The 19055-nt window shown below is 32.9% G+C and overlaps 1 protein-coding gene across 4 annotated transcripts in view; it reads left to right on the top strand.

Moving 5' to 3' along the window:
• STXBP5 (syntaxin binding protein 5) overlaps positions 1-19055 on the top strand; it is a 167646-nt gene that overhangs the window by 134448 nt on the left and 14143 nt on the right. For all 4 annotated transcript variants that reach the window (XM_036871184.1, XM_036871186.1, XM_036871185.1 and 1 more), the window contains 3 exons: positions 4270-4509; positions 7395-7764; positions 8071-8236. In XM_036871184.1, the coding sequence (XP_036727079.1) occupies positions 4270-4509; positions 7395-7764; positions 8071-8236 (776 nt within the window). The remainder of the gene's footprint in view (positions 1-4269; positions 4510-7394; positions 7765-8070; positions 8237-19055) is intronic.

Raw genomic sequence — 19055 nt, 5'->3', positions numbered from 1 at the left:
TCACTATAAAAATGAAAGATGCCATTTGAACCCACATGTATCTGAGGCTACCCCTAGGCATTTTTTTTCCCCAACAAGAGGATCCAGAGTTTTCATCAGACTCTCAAAGATGCCCATGATTTCAGTAACACTGACTACTACTACTTAAAATGGTTTTGTGTCTTTTAGTACCTAAAAATCTGATGAGAAAACACATGTAGAAGTACTTTTTAAATTAGTAAAAATAGGATGTCAATTACTTTTTAAAAGAATATTCACACTTATGAATTATTTAAGTAATTTAATCAAAATGTGTGCTGTGTGCTTTTATAGATCATCTTTATTCAGTTTATCTTTTACTTGTGTGCCCGTGTATCTCAATGCCCTAAGCTAATTATAACTTTGATTAATATATATGTTGAAACAATACCCATGTTGCCCAATAATTTCCCCTTAAGTCATTGTGCTACTGAACTATTTTTTTGGTAGAGATTCTTAGCTGGTAATTCTTTTACATTGGCCAGAGAGTCAACGGGGAAAAACAACTATTATCCATAGGCTCAAACTGCCAAATGTTGCTAAAGTAGCTGAGCTGTTGGACTTTCCTGCAGCTGTGGAAGCTTCTGTGAATAGAATTCACTTTTGTTTATAGGGGAATTATGCAACATTGTACTTTCACCATAGCTTCACCCTAGATTCCATGGCCCACAACTCAGGAATCATGGGCGATATTGTTAGACTGCTGATGTCACTTTTCAAGTGTCAAGAACAGGAGGCAAAATATCAAACTGTTATGTATCTTTATGTGAGTAAGTATTTTGTCCTAATTTTTACCCTGACCAAATTTACCTCTTGGCATTATGTTTTGATTGGGGGATATAAAATTTTGTTGCATAAGGCTCTGTGTGTCGGGAGAGTGTGATATACACAGGTGGAGTGTTCTAGGCATACAGAGAATAACAGGAAAGCAATGATTTTATGACTTGGTTGTATCACTAGAGCTGGATGGAGGCATTAATGACAATGTTTTTCTGAGTTTAGATCGGCCAGAAAGACCACATGTTCCAGTTCTGTTTTTTTTTAAATCTAAAGACTGAACTTTAATGCTCAGTAATAACTAAAACACTCCACTCGTATGATATTGGTGATATGACTAATCCCATGTTTATCTGGAGTTGCCTAACAGATGTTTTAGACTTGAACATGGGCACAAATCCAAACTCTTCCATTAACTAGCTTTCTCAGTCATTTAACCTGTCTGAGCCTCTACTTTATTATTTGTTAAATTGTGATAATAATACTTTTCAGGGTTATTATATAGATTCAATAAAATGATAAATGTAAAGTTTATGATGGTATGAAGCACATGGTAGGCCCTACTTAGTGGTAGCTACTTCATTTCTGCTCTTATTACTAAAATGAAAATGAAAATTTCTATTCCATTTGTTAAGCTTGCCCAATTTCTAAAATTTAAGCCACAAAGACCCACAACATCTAACTTAAGAGCAGTCAGTGGTAGTTACAATGCATGAACTGCTGAAGATTCTAACTTGTTTCAAACAGTTCTACACAGGTAAAATAAGCAACCTAATTCTCTAAGTTCAGAGTTGATTTTGATTCAGTTCATTTTCCCATATTGATCTAGCCATAGGAGTTTCTCTGGTAATCTAATTTTTATAGAGAAGTCATATAATAAAAACACAGTTGTAGTTTATGAATTTTATATAGTTAAATTACTCTATTAAATTAAAATAATGTTTACTTGGCCTGTGAATTAACATTTGAAGTATAGATTGTTGTGAATCACCTATTGTAATTTTAATAGGTAACAGTAAAGGTTTTCATACAGCTTAATTTATATTGAAATTTATAATATTAAATTTTCTTGTATCACTGATTTTCATTTTTATCACTAGGTCACAACTGATAATATAGATGAATATGTCTGTTCATCTTTTTGTGTGTATGTCTTATCAAAGTAACAAATATTTTTATCATTGGAAAATAAATTTTAAATTTCTGGTTTTTTACTAAAATAACTTTGGGAACATAAAGAGTTAACATTTGGAATCAATATCATATTACAAACTCATCCAGTAATGAGCTATTGCTTATAGAAAGTTGTTTTATTTACATTAAGTAGTTCTTCTCTACTGTGTCATAATCTGTAACAGGAAGCACAATCTCAGGCAAAAGAAAAGCATTTTTAGAAACTATAGTTAGAAATAACCCATGCTGTTGTCATAACTAGTGGCTTTATTGTTTTCAGAGGCTAACTATAATCAAAATTATGTTGTATATAATTATTGTTTGGGAGAATTTTTTTTTAACCTATGAATCTAAATTTGATTACAAGAAGCTTTTGGGGGGTGTAAGTAGGATTCAGTTATACCTTTTTTATTCAGTAAAATACAACTTAGAAGACTTGAGCGTGTTTTTCATTTTTCACAACATTATGAAGTCATTTCTTTCACAATAACATTGGAAACATGTGATTTGAGGAATGACTTATTAGATGTGAACAGCAGAAGCTACTGGAAATTTTAATATATCCCAGTGGTGTAGCAGAAACACATTGCTTTAGATACTTCGAACTGTAGGTCTGTCTTCAGCAAGTATATGTTGAATACCTTCATATGCAAGGCACTATGCCAAATTCTGCAGGGCATCAAAAGGAGAGAGCCCTTGTTCTCAAGAAATTTACAGTCACATTAGAACAAGGCCTAAGACAAGTCAGAAATAACTACAGAACAAATGTACTATTCATGCCAGGGGGGAGATAAAAAGCTATCAAGATTCAAAAGAGAAAAACTGTGTATGGTTTTAGGAATCAGGATAAACTTCATGAGGATGACAGTACTTGAGATGGAGAATAAACACCATCTAGATAGGTAGAGAAAAGGCAAGGGCACGAATCAGAAAGAAAATCACAAGCAAAAAAGTAGGTAAGCTCCAGGTATGTTTGGAGAACATTGAATGGCTCGGTTTATTTCCCACAGTGAACTGAAGCAGGGCAGCACTCTGGCAGATAGGGCTGGGAGGGTAGGTTTAAGATATTTCGTGGAGTCTTAAAAACCTGAGTAAGAGTATAAGAGGAACCGTTGCAGATTTTTAAGATAGAGGTGATAGAATTAAAACTGTACCTTGTAAAATTTAATTGAGTTGTGATAGAACAGTGACAGAGTGAAGGTGGGGAGATCTCTTGGGAATTGTAGTCTAGATGAATGGTGATAAAGTCCTGAACATAGGGTAATGGAAATTGATTAGTACTGGAAAGAAGGAAACAAACATTAGAATAGCGTAGGACTTGGCATCCCATCAGAGACATGTAAGTAAAGTGAAAGGGAAGAACCGAAATTGGGACTCATCTCAAGTATTGTTTCCCTAGGAGAACAGGGGTATCATTAATATAAATAGTGCCATTAGAATAATTTAGAGCCTTGGGGAAATGACGTATTTTGATTTTGCATAGTGAGACATAATAGGAAAAAATTTTTATAAGCCTTTGGAAATGCATTCCAAGAGAAAAGAGGCCAGGGCTTGAAACAGGCTTGAGATTGGCCGCAGAGAAGGTAGCTGAAGACAAGAGAGGGTTTATTAGTATAATTTACAAGTATCCCTGTCATTACAGACAGAGCCGGGTAAAGGGAATATACCTGGCATCAAGTTAAGTATGAGCCAGATACCAGTTTTACAGTTTAATGAAAAATGCCTTAGATGAACGTTGGTTACAGTTAAAATCTCATTTAAAAAAAAAATAAAGCTAAATTTTTATGGATTAAGGCTTTCATATGGAAAGATTTGAAGGAAAAAAGTCCATCATACAATAAATTTGAAGGTAGAATCAGAGTACTTATAAAAGCATTTTTTTTAATGTAGAAAATTGAAAATACCCACTTTCCTGGTTCTACCTAATCATGAATTATATTACCAAAGGAAGAAACAGCACCATGAGAAAGGGTAGTAAGGGCTAAGACTGGAAAAGCAGCCAGGATACCAACAGAGAACTGCACCAAAACCACAGAGATCATACATCCAAACACTCACTGGGATGACCCCAGCTCAGTTCTGAGAAGTGCGGATTTGTCCCTCTGTGTTTCAAATACAAGCAAAGGAAAAAATTGTTAGCATAAAAGTAAATTGTTTTCTTTTCAATTAAAAGAAAATTAAAATTAAATATGCTGTAGATTTTATCTTTTTGCAGATTAACTATTTGGCAAAACTTATACCAAGCAAAAAACATGATATTTTATAACTTGAACAATCTCACAACATTTTAAATTGTTTCAGACATAAAAGATAATTCCTTCAGCCGATCACGGAGTTCAAGTGTAACCAGCATTGATAAAGAATCCCGAGAAGCAATCTCTGCTCTTCATTTCTGTGAAACTTTTACTCGAAAGGCAGATTCAGCCCCCTCCCCATGTTTGTGGGTTGGTACTACATTGGGAACAGTGCTTGTCATTGCACTGAACCTTCCCCCAGGAGGAGAGCAAAGACTTCTTCAGCCAGTAATTGTGTCTCCAAGTGGTATGTATGCTCTGGTGCTATACTTCTATTGAAGGTTTACTTTAGTATAATTTAATAGAAGCCTTTGCTTTTCATTTTTGAATCAATCTAAGTCTAAATGGGGATAGTTATAGTCTTGTTTTTAATTGAAGGAATACATGGAATAAGATTCCAGAATATCATTTACTTACATAGCCATTCAGGTTTTATATTTTTTTAATCCTAGGATCATGTCTAAAATGATTACTACATAAGAAAATGAAAAAAAAAAAAAAACAGTGTTGTTCTACTGCATTCTAGGATACCTCAGAATAGTATGTTCTATAAGCAAAAGGATGGTACATATTTAGGGAAAAAACAGAAAAGTATATTTTTAAACATTATATACTTGGCTATTTTTAATCTCTAAGTGTGAAGTCTTAAAATACATTAATTTTCTTCTTTGAAGAATTAGAAAAGGTGATTTAATAAAAAAATTTTAAGAAGAAAAAATTTACAGTCTTCCTATATTGAAAATGAGATTGAATTTTATCACATGTATGTGGAATCTGATAGGTCTTGAAATAATTGAGAATTCTGGTTTCCGTTACTAATCTATGCTGATCTAGATAGAAAAAAACAAAAACAAAAACATGGTTTTGCTCACTAGTGTATTTCTTGTTTATATAGTACCTTTTAACAATACTTAGAATTTAGAATTAAAGTGTAATTATCATTTCTAGTTCTACCATTTCTGAACTACCTTTACATTAAAGGAACAGTTTGATTTATTCATTCAGCTCAATAATTTACTATATACTACATACCTAGTTGTTAGAAAAAGTTACATAATGGTGATTTTCTTGACCAATCTCATTTCTTATTAGTAAACAAGTATATGTATTGGAAAAAAAACTAGAAAGATGAAAATCAAAATGTTGATAGTAATTATCACTGAATAGTAGGATTCTGGGTAATTTTTATTCTTTTTACTGATTTGTAGCTTCTAAATTTTCTACAACAGACAGTTTGTGATAAGAAAATGTTTCCAATAAATAAAAATGAGAGAGAGGGATTAAATATAAATAATCTACTGTTAACTATATTAAAAAATATTTAAGAGTTTTCCAACTTGCTATAAAGTCAAATTAGCTGTAAATCTACTTTGATATAAAATAATTTTCATGTGTAAGAAAGAACCTTTGGGTTTCTTTTCAATGTTGGAATCTTTGAGGTTTGTTTTTAATAGGATGTCTATTTTAAAATATAACAATGACATTTATATCATATTATCTGTATTGGAACTATGATGAGAAGAGAGGTGTTTTCCAAGCAGATGGGTTTCCATGCCTAAGAGCCTGAAATGGTCTATTTTGTCCCCAACTGTTTTTTCTTTTTGTTTTTTTTTCCTTCAAGAGGAGAACTCAACAATTACCACTACTCTGCTGGAAAACGTACTATAATCCTGCCAACTATAGGACAAGCATATATTTAAATATTGGTACATTTTTAGAAAATCCACGTACTGGGATTACTATATCTCATATATGTTCATATGGACTATAAACCATTCTCAAATTAGCAAACCATTTAAAATAATTAAATTATCTACTTGCCAAACCTGGACAATAGACTAACGCCAGAAGTAGCAAATAAATTGCAGGATGCCCAGTTAAATTTGGACTTTAGATAACATATTTTTTAATATAAATATGTCCCATCTTTCCCTTTGGAAAAATAATGCAGAATTTGGGACACACTTATACTAAAATAAGTATTGATTGTATATCTGAAATTCAGATTTAAGTGGGCATCCTTTATTTTATCTGGCCACTCTGCAATAGACAAAATATATAAATATGAAGAGGAAAGGAAAATTTTGTCTTCTAAGAAAAATTTTGACAGAACACTGGGATCTCTTCCTCTTAGAAACAAAAGAATATAATATATGGATAATTTTTTGCAAACTATAAAATATAAGTATAAAGTAATAAAATATGAAAAAAATCCTCTAAAATAAGAACTGAAATGCTAAATCGGTTCTATACCCCCCCTTCTATTGCTTTCCAAATCCTTAATATTAATAGTATCATTCAGCTTACTTAGAAATGAGCATAAATCATATTTACCTATTCAAGGATATGGAGGAAAGGGAGTCCCATTAATTAAAGTAAATCAAGAAATATAACTACTAATTTAAGACTGTAAGTTGACCAAAGCAATGTCTTGAGTGTATTTGACATTTACTGGTAAATAGTTTTTTTGAAGTAATGTTTAGAAATATGTGGAAACTATTTTTCTCATTGACCCTGTAGATCAGTTCTGTCCATTAAAAATGCAGTGTGAGCCACATATAGTATTCTAAATTTTCTAGTAGCCATATTAAAAAAGTAAAAAAAAAAAAGTGAAATTAATTTTAGTAACATATTTCATTTAGCCCAGTCTATCCAAAATACTATCATTTTAGCATGTAATCAGTATTTTTATATTATTGTGGAATTTTCTTGTACTAAGCCTTCAAATCCAGCATGTATTTCACTCTTACAACATGCCACAATTTGGACCAGCCACACTTCAAGTGGCTAGTGGCTGCCATATTGGACCATGCAGCTCTAGATGCCATCTGCTTACTCTCATACTCAATGGTAGTGCACTTGCCAGGTATGAGACCTAGTTCCAGACATCCTAGCGTTTATCTGTTTGGTAGCAATTATAGTAGCACTTATTTATTTGGTAGCACTTATTGATATCTTTTTCCAGATTCAAATATCATGCTTGAAGTTTGAATCCTATCAGTGAGCCAGTGTACAATTTCGGTTCAGTATACATTCTACATATTTTTGAGTGTCTAGTATGTGTCAGAGTTGGAATAAACATATTTACTGTGGGATTAAAATATGTTTTATTTACTAAAATTACAATTTTAGGTACTATATTGAGGTTAAAAGGGGCAGTCCTGAGAATGGCATTCCTGGATTCCACAGGCTGCTTAATGCCACCCGCATATGAATCCTGGAAAGAACACAATGTTCCTGAAGAGAAGGATGAAAAGGAGAAATTGAAAAAACGAAGACCTGTCTCTGTATCTCCCTCCTCTTCTCAGGAAATTAGTGAAAACCAGTATGCAGTGATATGTTCTGAAAAGCAAGCAAAAGTAATCTCACTGCCAACTCAGAACTGTGCTTATAAGCAAAACATTACAGAGACCTCATTTGTTCTTCGTGGAGATATTGTATCATTGAGTAACAGTATCTGCCTTGCCTGCTTCTGTGCCAATGGACACATTATGACTTTTAGGTAAGAGTTAGATTTTTTTTTTTTAAACACAAATATAACATTTCCTCCCTCAACACATAATGTTGCAAAATTATATTCAGTTTGAAAGAAAGGCTTTTATTTGTTTACAGTCTTATACACTGAGAATTTATTTTCATTCAGTTCATAGTGAACAAGTACGTGAGGAAAACAAATCAGTTTTATCTCCCACTCAGTTACACTAAATCGTAAGGTTTATAAGTTCCCTGCTATTTTTACCTCCTATAGTATTTGTTCAAGACTAAAATCTACCTGTCTTATTAACAAGTTTTTAATTTTTTTCTCAAGTTTGCCAAGTTTAAGACCTCTATTGGATGTGTATTACTTGCCCCTTACCAATATGCGGATAGCCAGAACGTTCTGCTTCACCAACAATGGACAAGCATTATATCTTGTTTCACCTACAGAAATCCAGAGACTCACTTACAGTCAAGAGACCTGTGAAAATCTTCAGGTAAATAACAAAAATATTACTATAATTTCTTCAGAGGTGAAATATTTTCTAAGGTCCCTTATATTGTCCATCCCTTATACTCACAGGAGTGTACAAATGAGCCTACATGAGAAAGCTCAAAGCCTTTCTTGAGAGTTTGAGAGCACATGTTTTGAGACTGGTGATAAAGTGTCTTCATCAGACTCTTGTTATAAAAGGGACTCCATCTCCTCGATCCATATTTTTTCTCTCCAGTGATGTCAAAGAAATACAAAATACTACATACATTTTATACCCACTCTCCACATAGAATAAATATCTATTATACAGAAACAAAAAAATCCTTTTTAAAGATGTACGTTAATGTGAAAATAATTGTATCTCTTTTAGAGCAAATGTGTCATTCCTTCTCATACTCTGTAGTCATGAGGATGTATACACATTATAAGAAAAAATAAGATTTGATAGTTTTCCTCTGAATATTTTTGTTGATCTATTTGTGAGAGATTACAAATTCTTTAAATACAAAACTATATCTTTTTTAAATATTGAGTGCTTTATTTGCTTGCATATATATTAGAAATAATTGGTTTAGCTTCAACTTTTAAAATAAAAGTGCTCTTAAAATAGTGGAGCTAAAATATTAATCAATATTTGATATTTAGAGGAAACAGTTATTTAAGGGAACTTCATAGTGAAAGTTTTTGCGATTAATTAGCCCTATTTTCCTGGTTTATAAATTTGAATTTGTGGCTTATTTTTAGAAAATGAGCTTTAGAGTCAAGAAGACTGAATTTAAGTCCTAGCCGTGCTAGTTATACAATTATGTGACCTTAGACAAGTTTCTGTGTCTGAGCTTCATTATCTTTAAAATGAGGATAGAAATAATATCTAATGTCATAGGGTCTGATGTAAATTAAAGAAGACAATACACGTAAAGTGCTTATTATTAGCACAGTGCTTAGTACTGAATATATGTTCAGTGTCAGATGTTTGTGTTATTTCAGTAAGGTAGACTATACTAGAAACATACTCTTAAATGATACCATTATAAATCTTGAGAGTAAAACAAAATTACATATCTGATATTATTAAATTCCCATTCACATTTGGGTAGATGTGTTTTTTTAAAGATTCCTAAGTTTCTGAATCAAAATTATGCTTTTTATAGGAAAGGTAAAATTTTCCTGTAGTGTTTTCTTTCATTAGTAAAATGTTACTATATTAAGAAATAATATGGACAATTGAATATATTCTTAATTCATTTCAATCTGAAATGTGGTCTTAATTCAACTACTCAAAATTCTAAACTTCATCACTTTTCTGGAATCAATTTATTCTATCCTTGGATCCAGTGTTTTATTATTTTAGTAAAAATCAATAGCAGCTACAGCAACTTTACCTATTTATGTTTAAATGAACTGGTCACTTAATAGTACACTCAATTTATCTTGATAACTATCTGCTATATGCCTTCATGATATGGTAAGTGAGAAATGAACTCTGTTCAAGGAGCTTGTGATAGAATGTTTTCTTTGGGCAATATTGGCATTTTATTTACCTCTGTATTTTCAGTGCCTAAAAATAATGCCTTGGTAAAAACCTGTTGACTAATGAATACCATGAACTCTGTGGTTTCCAGAGTACTCTATTACATTGTGCATTTATTTAACTTTAACCCAAAAAAAATTAGGAAGATGTTTATAAACATTAACGGAATTTTAACCAAGATGGAATAATAGGAACCAGATTAACCCTCCTGCCTGAAACAACAAAGCATACACAAACATGAAATAATAGCTTTCAAGATCCTAGACATCAGGCAGTGAAATGAAAGAAATCCCTGAGAGACAGGAAACAAAAGAGGTGCCCCAGCATTCATGCCTTGATAGAGTTTCCAGAACATTGCAGAGAGAGCTGTGCAGAGAGAGAACACTAGAGATCTACAAAGGGTGCAAGAGTACTCATTAGAGTTCTGTTCAGCATATACGTATGGATAAACTCTCTGGCCAGAGAAAGAACCATCTGAAAGGAATAGAGGATTAGAGGGAAAGATGCCTTTTCCCAACATCCAGATGGGAAAAACTTATAATTCATTTATGAGTGTTTTACTTTCCTAAGGCTGCTATAACAAATCGCCACAAACTTGGTGTCCAAAACGACATAAATTTATTCTCTTACACTTCTGAAAATTAGAGGTCTGAAATAAGTTTCACTAAGCCAAAATCAAGGTGTTGGCCAGATCATGCTCCTTACAGAGGCTCTAGAGGAGAATCTGTTCTTTGCCTCTTCCATCCTTTTGTAGCTGCCAGCATCCCTTGGCTAGGGGCCACATTAGTCCACTCTCTGCCTCCGAGGTCACATTGCCACCTCCTCTTCTGTGTGTCCAATCTCCCGCTGCCTCTCTTTTAAAAAGACACTTGTAATTGGATTTAGGACTCATCCAGATGATTCAAGATAATTTGCTCATGGCAAAATACTTCATTACATCTACACAGACCCTTTTTTCCTTACAAGGTAACATTTATAGTTTCCAGGGATTAGGACCTGATACCTTTAGATGACCATTTTTCAGCAGACTTCAATGGGAAATTGGGTAAAGTACTCAGGAAGGTCTTGGCTCATTAGTGAGGAATATTTAGCCTTAAACTGAGCACTGCTCCAGAGTTGCCTAACAAATCATGAAAGCAAGACCCAAAAGGGTCAAAATGTTTCCTAGTATCCCAGAATGAAGCTCAAGATGACCCACAGTAAATTAAAAATATTCAACACCCAACAAAATAAAAATCATAATGTCTGGCATCCCATCAGATGACCAAGCATGCAAAAAGACAGGACAGCATGACCCATAATGAGAAGACTAATCAGTCAATAGAAACCAAGCCATAACTGACATAGACACTAAAATTAGCACAGAAAGACATTAAAGCAATTATAACTGTATTTCATGTGTTTAAAAAGTTAAGTAGGAATATAGAAGATATAGAGGCCAAAGTTGAACTTCTAGAGATGAAAATCTACAGTGTTAGAGTTGAAAAATATACTGGATGGGGCTTCCCTGGTGGCGCAGTGGTTGAGAATCTGCCTGCCGATGCAGGGGACATGGGTTCGAGCCCTGGTCTGGGAAGATCCCACATGCCGCGGAGCAACCAGGCCCGTGAGCCACAGCTACTGAGCCTGCGCATCTGGAGCCTGTGCTCCGCAACAAGAGAGGCCGCGACAGTGAGAGGCCCGCGCACCGCGATGAAGAGTGGCCCCCGCTTGCCACAACTAGAGAAAGCCCTCGCACAGAAACGAAGACCCAACACAGCCAAAAATAAAAAATAAATTTTTTTTTTTAAATATATATATACTGGATGGAATTAACAACAGATTAGACATTACAGAAGAAAAGATTAGGTAACTTGAAAGCACCGCAATAGAAAAAAACAATTGAGCATTTATACTTGGAAAATTTATAGCACTGAAACACCTATATTATAAAACACTATATTAGAAAAGAAGTTCTCATCAAACCAGTGACTTCAGCTTCTACCTTAAGAAACAGAAAAAGAAGAGCAAGTTAAACCCAAAGTAAACAGAAGAAAGAAAAGAATAAATATCCAAGTGGAAATCAATGAAATAGAAAACAGGGAAACAATAGAAAAACATCAATGAAACCAAAAGCTTGAGCTCTAAAACCGGTAAAATTGGTCTCAAGCCAGGCTGATTATGAAGAGAGAAGTGACTTACCAATATCAAGAATGAGAGAAGTGACTACTATAGATTCTACAAATGTTAAAATGGATAATAAGGAAATATTATGAACAACTTTAGGCCAATAAATTCAAAAACCTGGATGAAATGGGCAAATTCCTTGTGAGACACATATTACCAAAGCTCACTCAAGAAAAAATAAATAACCTGAAGAGTACTATAGGGAAATTGAAGTTAGAAACCTTGGACAAAGAAAATTCCAGGCCCAGGTGGCTTCACTGGTGAATTCTATCAACATTTCAGGATGAAATAGTACCAGTTCTATACAAAACTCTTCCAAAAATTAAAGTGGGGAAATGCTTTCCAACTTGTTAATGGTAGGTTCATAGAATATGGTACCAAAACTAGACAAAGATTTTAAAGTAAAGAAAATTGCTTATAGACCAGTATACGTCACAAATATAGATGTTAAAATTCTAAAGGAAATTTTAGCAAATTGAATCCAATGGTATAGCAGAAGGACAATTCTGGTCATGATAATTCATCATGACCAAGTAGGATTTATCCCGGGAACATGGAGTGGACTTCACATTTGTAAATCGGTCAATGGAATTCACCATATTAGTAGACTAAAAAAATAGGAAGCAGTTGACAAAATCCAACATCCATTCCTGATTTAAAAATAGTCAAACGAGGAATAAGTGGGAACTTAAAGGGCATCTAGGAAAAATCTACACCTAACATAATACTCATTGTTGAGATACTGAATTCTTTTTTCCTTAAAATTGGAAGCTAGAAAGGGATGTTTACTCTCAACACTTCTATTCAGTGTTGTATTTAAGGTTCTAGCCAGTGCATTCAGGCAAGAAAAAGAAAGAAAAATCATCTCGATCGGAAGGGGAAAAATAGACCTGTTGTTATTCACAGGTGACATGATCATCTATATAGGAAATCTAATGAAATCCACTTCTAAAAACTACTAGAATTTGACAAGTATGCAGGGTATGAGATCAATATGGGGAAAAATTTATTTCTTTACTAGCAGTGGACATTTGGAAATTAAAATTTTTAAAACACCACTTATAATAGGAATGAAAAATATGAAATACTTCGGGATAAATCTGACAAAAAATATGAATGACCTCTACATTGAAATTCACAAAATATTGAAAGAAACTATTAATAACCTGAATAAATTGAAATATGTTCTTGGGTCACAAAACGCAATATTAGGATATTGATTCTCCCAAAATTGACCTATAGATTCAAGGCAATCCAAAACAAAATCCAAGTGGGATTTTTTTTTTTTTTTTTGTAGGAATTGACAAGTTTACTCGAAAATTCATGGAAATGTATGGTAGTAGTCAGAATAGCAGAAAAACTCAAAAAAGAATAAAGTTGAAAGGCTAACACTACCTGATCTTAAGAACTATCATAAAGCTACAGTGATCAAAAGAGCATGATATTGGCATCAAATTAGATAAATAACTCAATGGAACAGAGTAGAGAGTCTAGAAATGAACCCACACATACCTGGACAACTGATTATTTTTGTTTCTTGAAGTATAGTTGATGTATAATATTATGTAAGTTATAAGTGTACAATGTAGTGATTCACAATTTTTAAAGGTTATATTCCACTTATAGTTATTATAAAATATTAGCTATATTCTGTGTATTGTACAGTATATCCTTTTAGCTTATTTTATACGTTATAGTTTGTACCTCTTAATCCCCTATCCCTATGTTGCCCCTGTCCCCTTCCGTCTCCCCAGTGGTAACCACTGGTTTGTTCTCTATATCTGTGAGTCTGCTTTTTTGTTATATTCACTAGTATGTTGTATTTTTTAGATTCCACATATAAATGATACCATACAGTATTTGTTTTTGCCTGACTTATTTCACTTAGCATAATGCCCTCCAGGTCCATCCATGTTGCTGCAAATGGCAAAATTCCATTCTTTTTTATGGCTGAGTAGTATTCCTGTGTGTGTGTGTGTGTGTGTGTTACATCTTCTTTATCCATTCATCTGTTGATGGACACTGAGGTTGCTTCCATGTCTTGGCTATTGTAAATAATGCTGCTGTGAACATTGGGATGCATGTATCTTTTCAAATTAGTGTTTTTTGTTTTTCTCAGATATGTAACCAGGAGTGGAATTACTGGGTCATATGATAGGTCTATTTTTAGTGTTTTGAGAAACCTCCATACTGTTTTCCACCATGGCTGTACGAATTTACATTCCCACCAACATTCCCAGTGTACAGGGGCTCCTTTTTCTCCACATGGACAACTGATTTTGACAAAGACACAAAGACAATGCAATGGAGAAAGAATTGCCTTTTCAACAAATTATGCCAGAAAATTGGATGTTAAAATGCAAAAAAAAAAAAAAAAATGAGCTTTGATCCATGCCTCACACTATATACAAAAATTGATGGATCAAAATGGATCATAGACCTACATGTAAATCCTAAAACTATAACACTTCTAGAGGGAACCTAAGAGAAGATCTTTGTTAACTTGAGTTGGGCAAAGATTTCTTAGCTATCACACCATAAAAGAACAAATTGATAATTTCAACATCAACAAAATTTAAAACTTCTGCTCTTCAAAAGACACTTAAGAAATAAAAAGATAACCCACAGACTGGAAGAAAATCTTGGCAATGTGTCTGATAAAGGATCTGTATCCAGAATATGTAAAGGACTCTTAAAGCTCAGTAGAAAGAAGACAGACAACTCAGTAAAAACATGGGCAAAATATTTGGACAAATGCTTCACCATGAAGAGATGCTTAACATCATTAGTCATTAGAGAACTGCAAAGTAAAACCACAATGAGATATTGTTAAACACTTACTAGAAAGACTAAAATTAAAAAGAATACCATGATAAGTTTTGACAAAGATGTAGAGAATTTAGAACTCTAATACACTTCTGACAGGAATGAAAGAACAAAAACAGTACAACCGCTTTGGAAAACAGCTTAGCAGTTTTGTAAAAAGTCAAACATCTATGAACCAAAGACATAGTCTTTCTACTCCTAGTTTTTTAACTCAAGAGAGAAGTAAATTTATATTCATAGCTGTTTTATTTGTACTAGCCAGAAACTGGAAGTTACCCAAGTGTCCATCAACAGATGAATGCATGATCAAATTATAGTATATCCATACAGTAGAATACAACTCAGCAATAAAAAGGAATGAAATGTTGGTAACATTCAATATCATGGATGAATCTCAAAACAGTTATGCTGAGTGAAATAAGCCAAGCAAAGAAGTGTATATATTGTATGATTCTATTTACATAAAACTATAGAAAATACAAATTAATCTATGGTGAGAGAAAGCAGATTGGCAGTCACTTAGAGATAGGAGGTCAAGAAGTGGGGTGAGAGAAGATTTTACAGAGAGACACAAGGAAATGCAACTGATGGATATTCACTTTCTTGATGGTGGTCATGATTTTACGGGCATATGCGTATGTCAAAACTTGCCAATTTTTACATTTTAAGTATATGCAGTTTATTATGTCAATTACCTCAATTAAAACTATTTTTAAAAATTAATGGATTTCAGGACTTTTTATTAGCATTAAAGTGCAGTTAGTCAAAAGTATATGTTTATGGATCGAAATACTTAAATTTCTTTCTACAGCATTATTCTAACCATATCTTGAGTGAAAACACAGGAAAATTTACAAGTTGTCTTTCAAATTGATGACTTGATTTATCTGTGAAACTTAAATAAAACTTACCATAATCATAAAGAGGTCGAACATACCGATTAATTCAGTTTAAACAATTAAGTTAATAACTGTTCTAAGCACCTCAAGATTGTAACTTATAAACAAAACTCCAGGTATTCACTGTAAAAAATTGATGACAGTTGAACTGTTTAGGTTCTCTTGAATATATTATGCAGCAATACTGAAATTTATTACTGTGCTTATCTTGGAAGATATTTATGTAGTCTCAGTATTCTTATAACAGAGTTTTCTTAATCAAAGTTATTAAAATCAGTGATTATTTGATGTAATAAAAAGAGTTTAGTTATTTTAAATAATACTGCTGTGAATATTGGTGTTTTCATTTTCTTCAGATATATACTGAAGAAAGTGGAATTTTGGATCATAAGGTAGTTCTATTTTTAGTTTTTTGAAGAACTTCCATACTGTTTTCCATAGTGGCTGCACCAATTCACATTCCCACCAAGAGTGTACTGTGGTTTCCTCTCCTCCACATCCTTACCATCATTCGTTATTTGTAGACTTTTTGATGATAGCCATTCTGACAGCAACCAAGATATGGAAGCAACCTAAGTGTCCCATCAGCAGGTGAATGGATAAAGAAGATGTGATAGATAGATGCATACATACATACATACATACACACATACATACACACACACACACACACACACACACACACACATACAATGGAGTACTACTTAACCATAAAAAAGAATGAAATTTTGCCAGTTGCAACAACACATACGGACCTGGAGGGTATTGTGCTAAGTGAAATAAGTCAGACAGAGAAAAACATACTGTACATTATCACTTATGTGTGGAATCTAAAAAATAAAACAAACAAATGAATATAACAAAACAGAAACAGACTCACAGATAGAGAAAACAAACTAGTGGTTACCGGTGGGGAGAGGGAAGAAGGGAGGGACAATATAGGGGTAAGGGATTAAGAGGTACAAACAACTATGTATAAAATAAATAAGCTCTAAGGATATATTGTGCAATACATAGAATATAGCCAATATTTTGTAATAACTTTAAATGGAGTATAATCTATACAAATATTTAATCACTCTGTTGTATATCTGAAACTAATATAATATTATAAATCAACTATACTTCAATTTAAGAAAAAAGAGTAGTGATAAAGCACTTACATTGACTCATTCATGAAATTAGTCCTATATTTTACCACTTAAGCTTATAAACACAAATGGCAAATGAAATCCAATTGTCTAACATCAAACAAGTATATTTGTTTCTGTATATTCATATTTTAGAGTAGTTTAAAAGTTGCAGACATTGTTTCAAACATACAGTTTCCTATTACTAGATGTAGAGAAATATCACAGATAGTACAAATCTATTTCGATTTCACCAACATTTATTAGTCATTAAAGTTGTGTTCTAAAGAGTAAATTTATCATAATTAAAATCCTTATTTAAATACAAGTGAAAAAATACCTATCGATACTATTTTATATTGTTGAAATATATACGTTTTTAACATCAATACATCTCCCCAAATCCTAATACTAACTGCAGACAGTGCAGACTCTAAGAAATACCTAATTTTAAACTTCCTTCAAAGATATCTATTCACAATGTTAATCTAATGATAAATGACTTGCGTATTTTCTAATTTGTTTCATCTCTGTGTGAAAGGAGATTTTTCTATTTAGTGTATACATCATTGAGTGTCTAATCTTGGCATTGTATGTTATCTTCAGTTTATTAAAGATAATCTTCATTATCTTTAATCCTGGTAACATTCCCTAGAGGTAAGTATTTTTATCACTTCTTTATAAAGTTGAGGAAACCAGTTCCCTGTGAGACTGATTTGCCTAAGATTCCTCTGCTAGTAAAAGTCAGAGGTGAGAATCAAACCCAGGTCCACGTGGTTCCAAACTTCATACTCATTCCAGTACACTGTAGTGATTTTTGATTTATAAGTGTAATCTTTGGATTTTTAAATTTCTTAACTTTTACATTTGTAAGATTGCAAGCTCATTAAACACCAAATAAATTAAGAGCTGTAAATGATAATTCTAAAGTGAGGTAAATTTCAAAAAACATTTTTATGCTGTAACTCTCTGTATATATATATATATATATATATGTGTGTGTGTGTGTGTATGTCATATTACTCTTGATTCAGCATAAAAGACACTCAAGTGGTAGCTATTTGCCATTTGTTTTATCAATTTAATAGATACAGTTTAAATTAGAATCTGTGAAGTACAGTATAAAAAGATTGGAAATATGCCTAAAATTCACCTTCTTTATATAGGCTAATATAAATTTGAATTAAATAATAGGTATTAGTATATTCTATGGTGGGTTTTAGCAAGTTTGATTTATTGACTTCAGGAAGTTTTTCATTCTAGTTTTACTCCACTTTATAGAAATCCAGAAGAAGAGAATAAAAATGTAAAGCCTTCAATCCACTTCAACATTATAAATGAAACTCTGTGTTGTATAGTGTTAATATTATCTCCTTTCATTTATAATCTGGTTGGAGAGACAACATTAATATGGATATATCTGGGAATTCCCTGGTGGTCCAACGGTTAAGACTCCGCGCTTTCACTGCCATGGGCCCGGGTTCAACCCTGGTTGGGGAACTAAGATCCCACAAGCTGCGTGGCGCGGCCAAAAATATATATATGTGTACAGATATATCTAAATGTAAAATCTTTGGACATCCTTTATTAACTTTCTTAGCCCAGCCCTAAGGAAGAAACTCTAAAAAATACATACTTTAGCTCCAACTGTAATAATGTAACATCAGAATACAAGAGAACTACCTGGAACCAGTGGTGTACTTGTCCTTTGTATCATAGCTGCTTCTCTTTAATGGGCAGAAATGCAATCCCAGAGCCTCACTATACTTTTATTTTGCTTCTAAAGCTTCCCAAAACTGCCTTGCAAATAATATTGCTACCATCCTTTTTTTTATAGAAACTCCTCTTCCCTCTTTATGTCTCATCTACAAAGTCAGTAAGATGTCAGCAATTTTTCTTGTCTCCTGACTTACTTTTACCATTTCTGTGCTCTGAAGAATATTGACAAAAATTTCAGAAAAATCTGACAATATAAAAAGAAGCCTTTCCATCTCCCTGCCAGATTTCTGAAATTCCAGGTTTATGTTGGCATAATTCTCTTCCCAGCATATGTTTATGAAAAAAGAAGTATGTATGTCTTTCTAAACTACTAATTTTCTGACTCAGCTATTTTGGATAATTCCAAGACTGTGTATCATCATTACACTGGACTTTTCAACTTACTAATAGATTTTCTTCTTTCTAATGTAAGAAGACCTAGTTATTAATCCAGTTACCAATTCTTGATAAGAGTTATATGAACACTTTGTCATTAAGATTGGAATCTCC

Source organism: Balaenoptera musculus, chromosome 12 (assembly GCF_009873245.2).
Source record: "Balaenoptera musculus isolate JJ_BM4_2016_0621 chromosome 12, mBalMus1.pri.v3, whole genome shotgun sequence".
NCBI lineage: Eukaryota > Metazoa > Chordata > Mammalia > Artiodactyla > Balaenopteridae > Balaenoptera > Balaenoptera musculus.
This window is presented reverse-complemented; position numbering and strand designations above follow the sequence as displayed.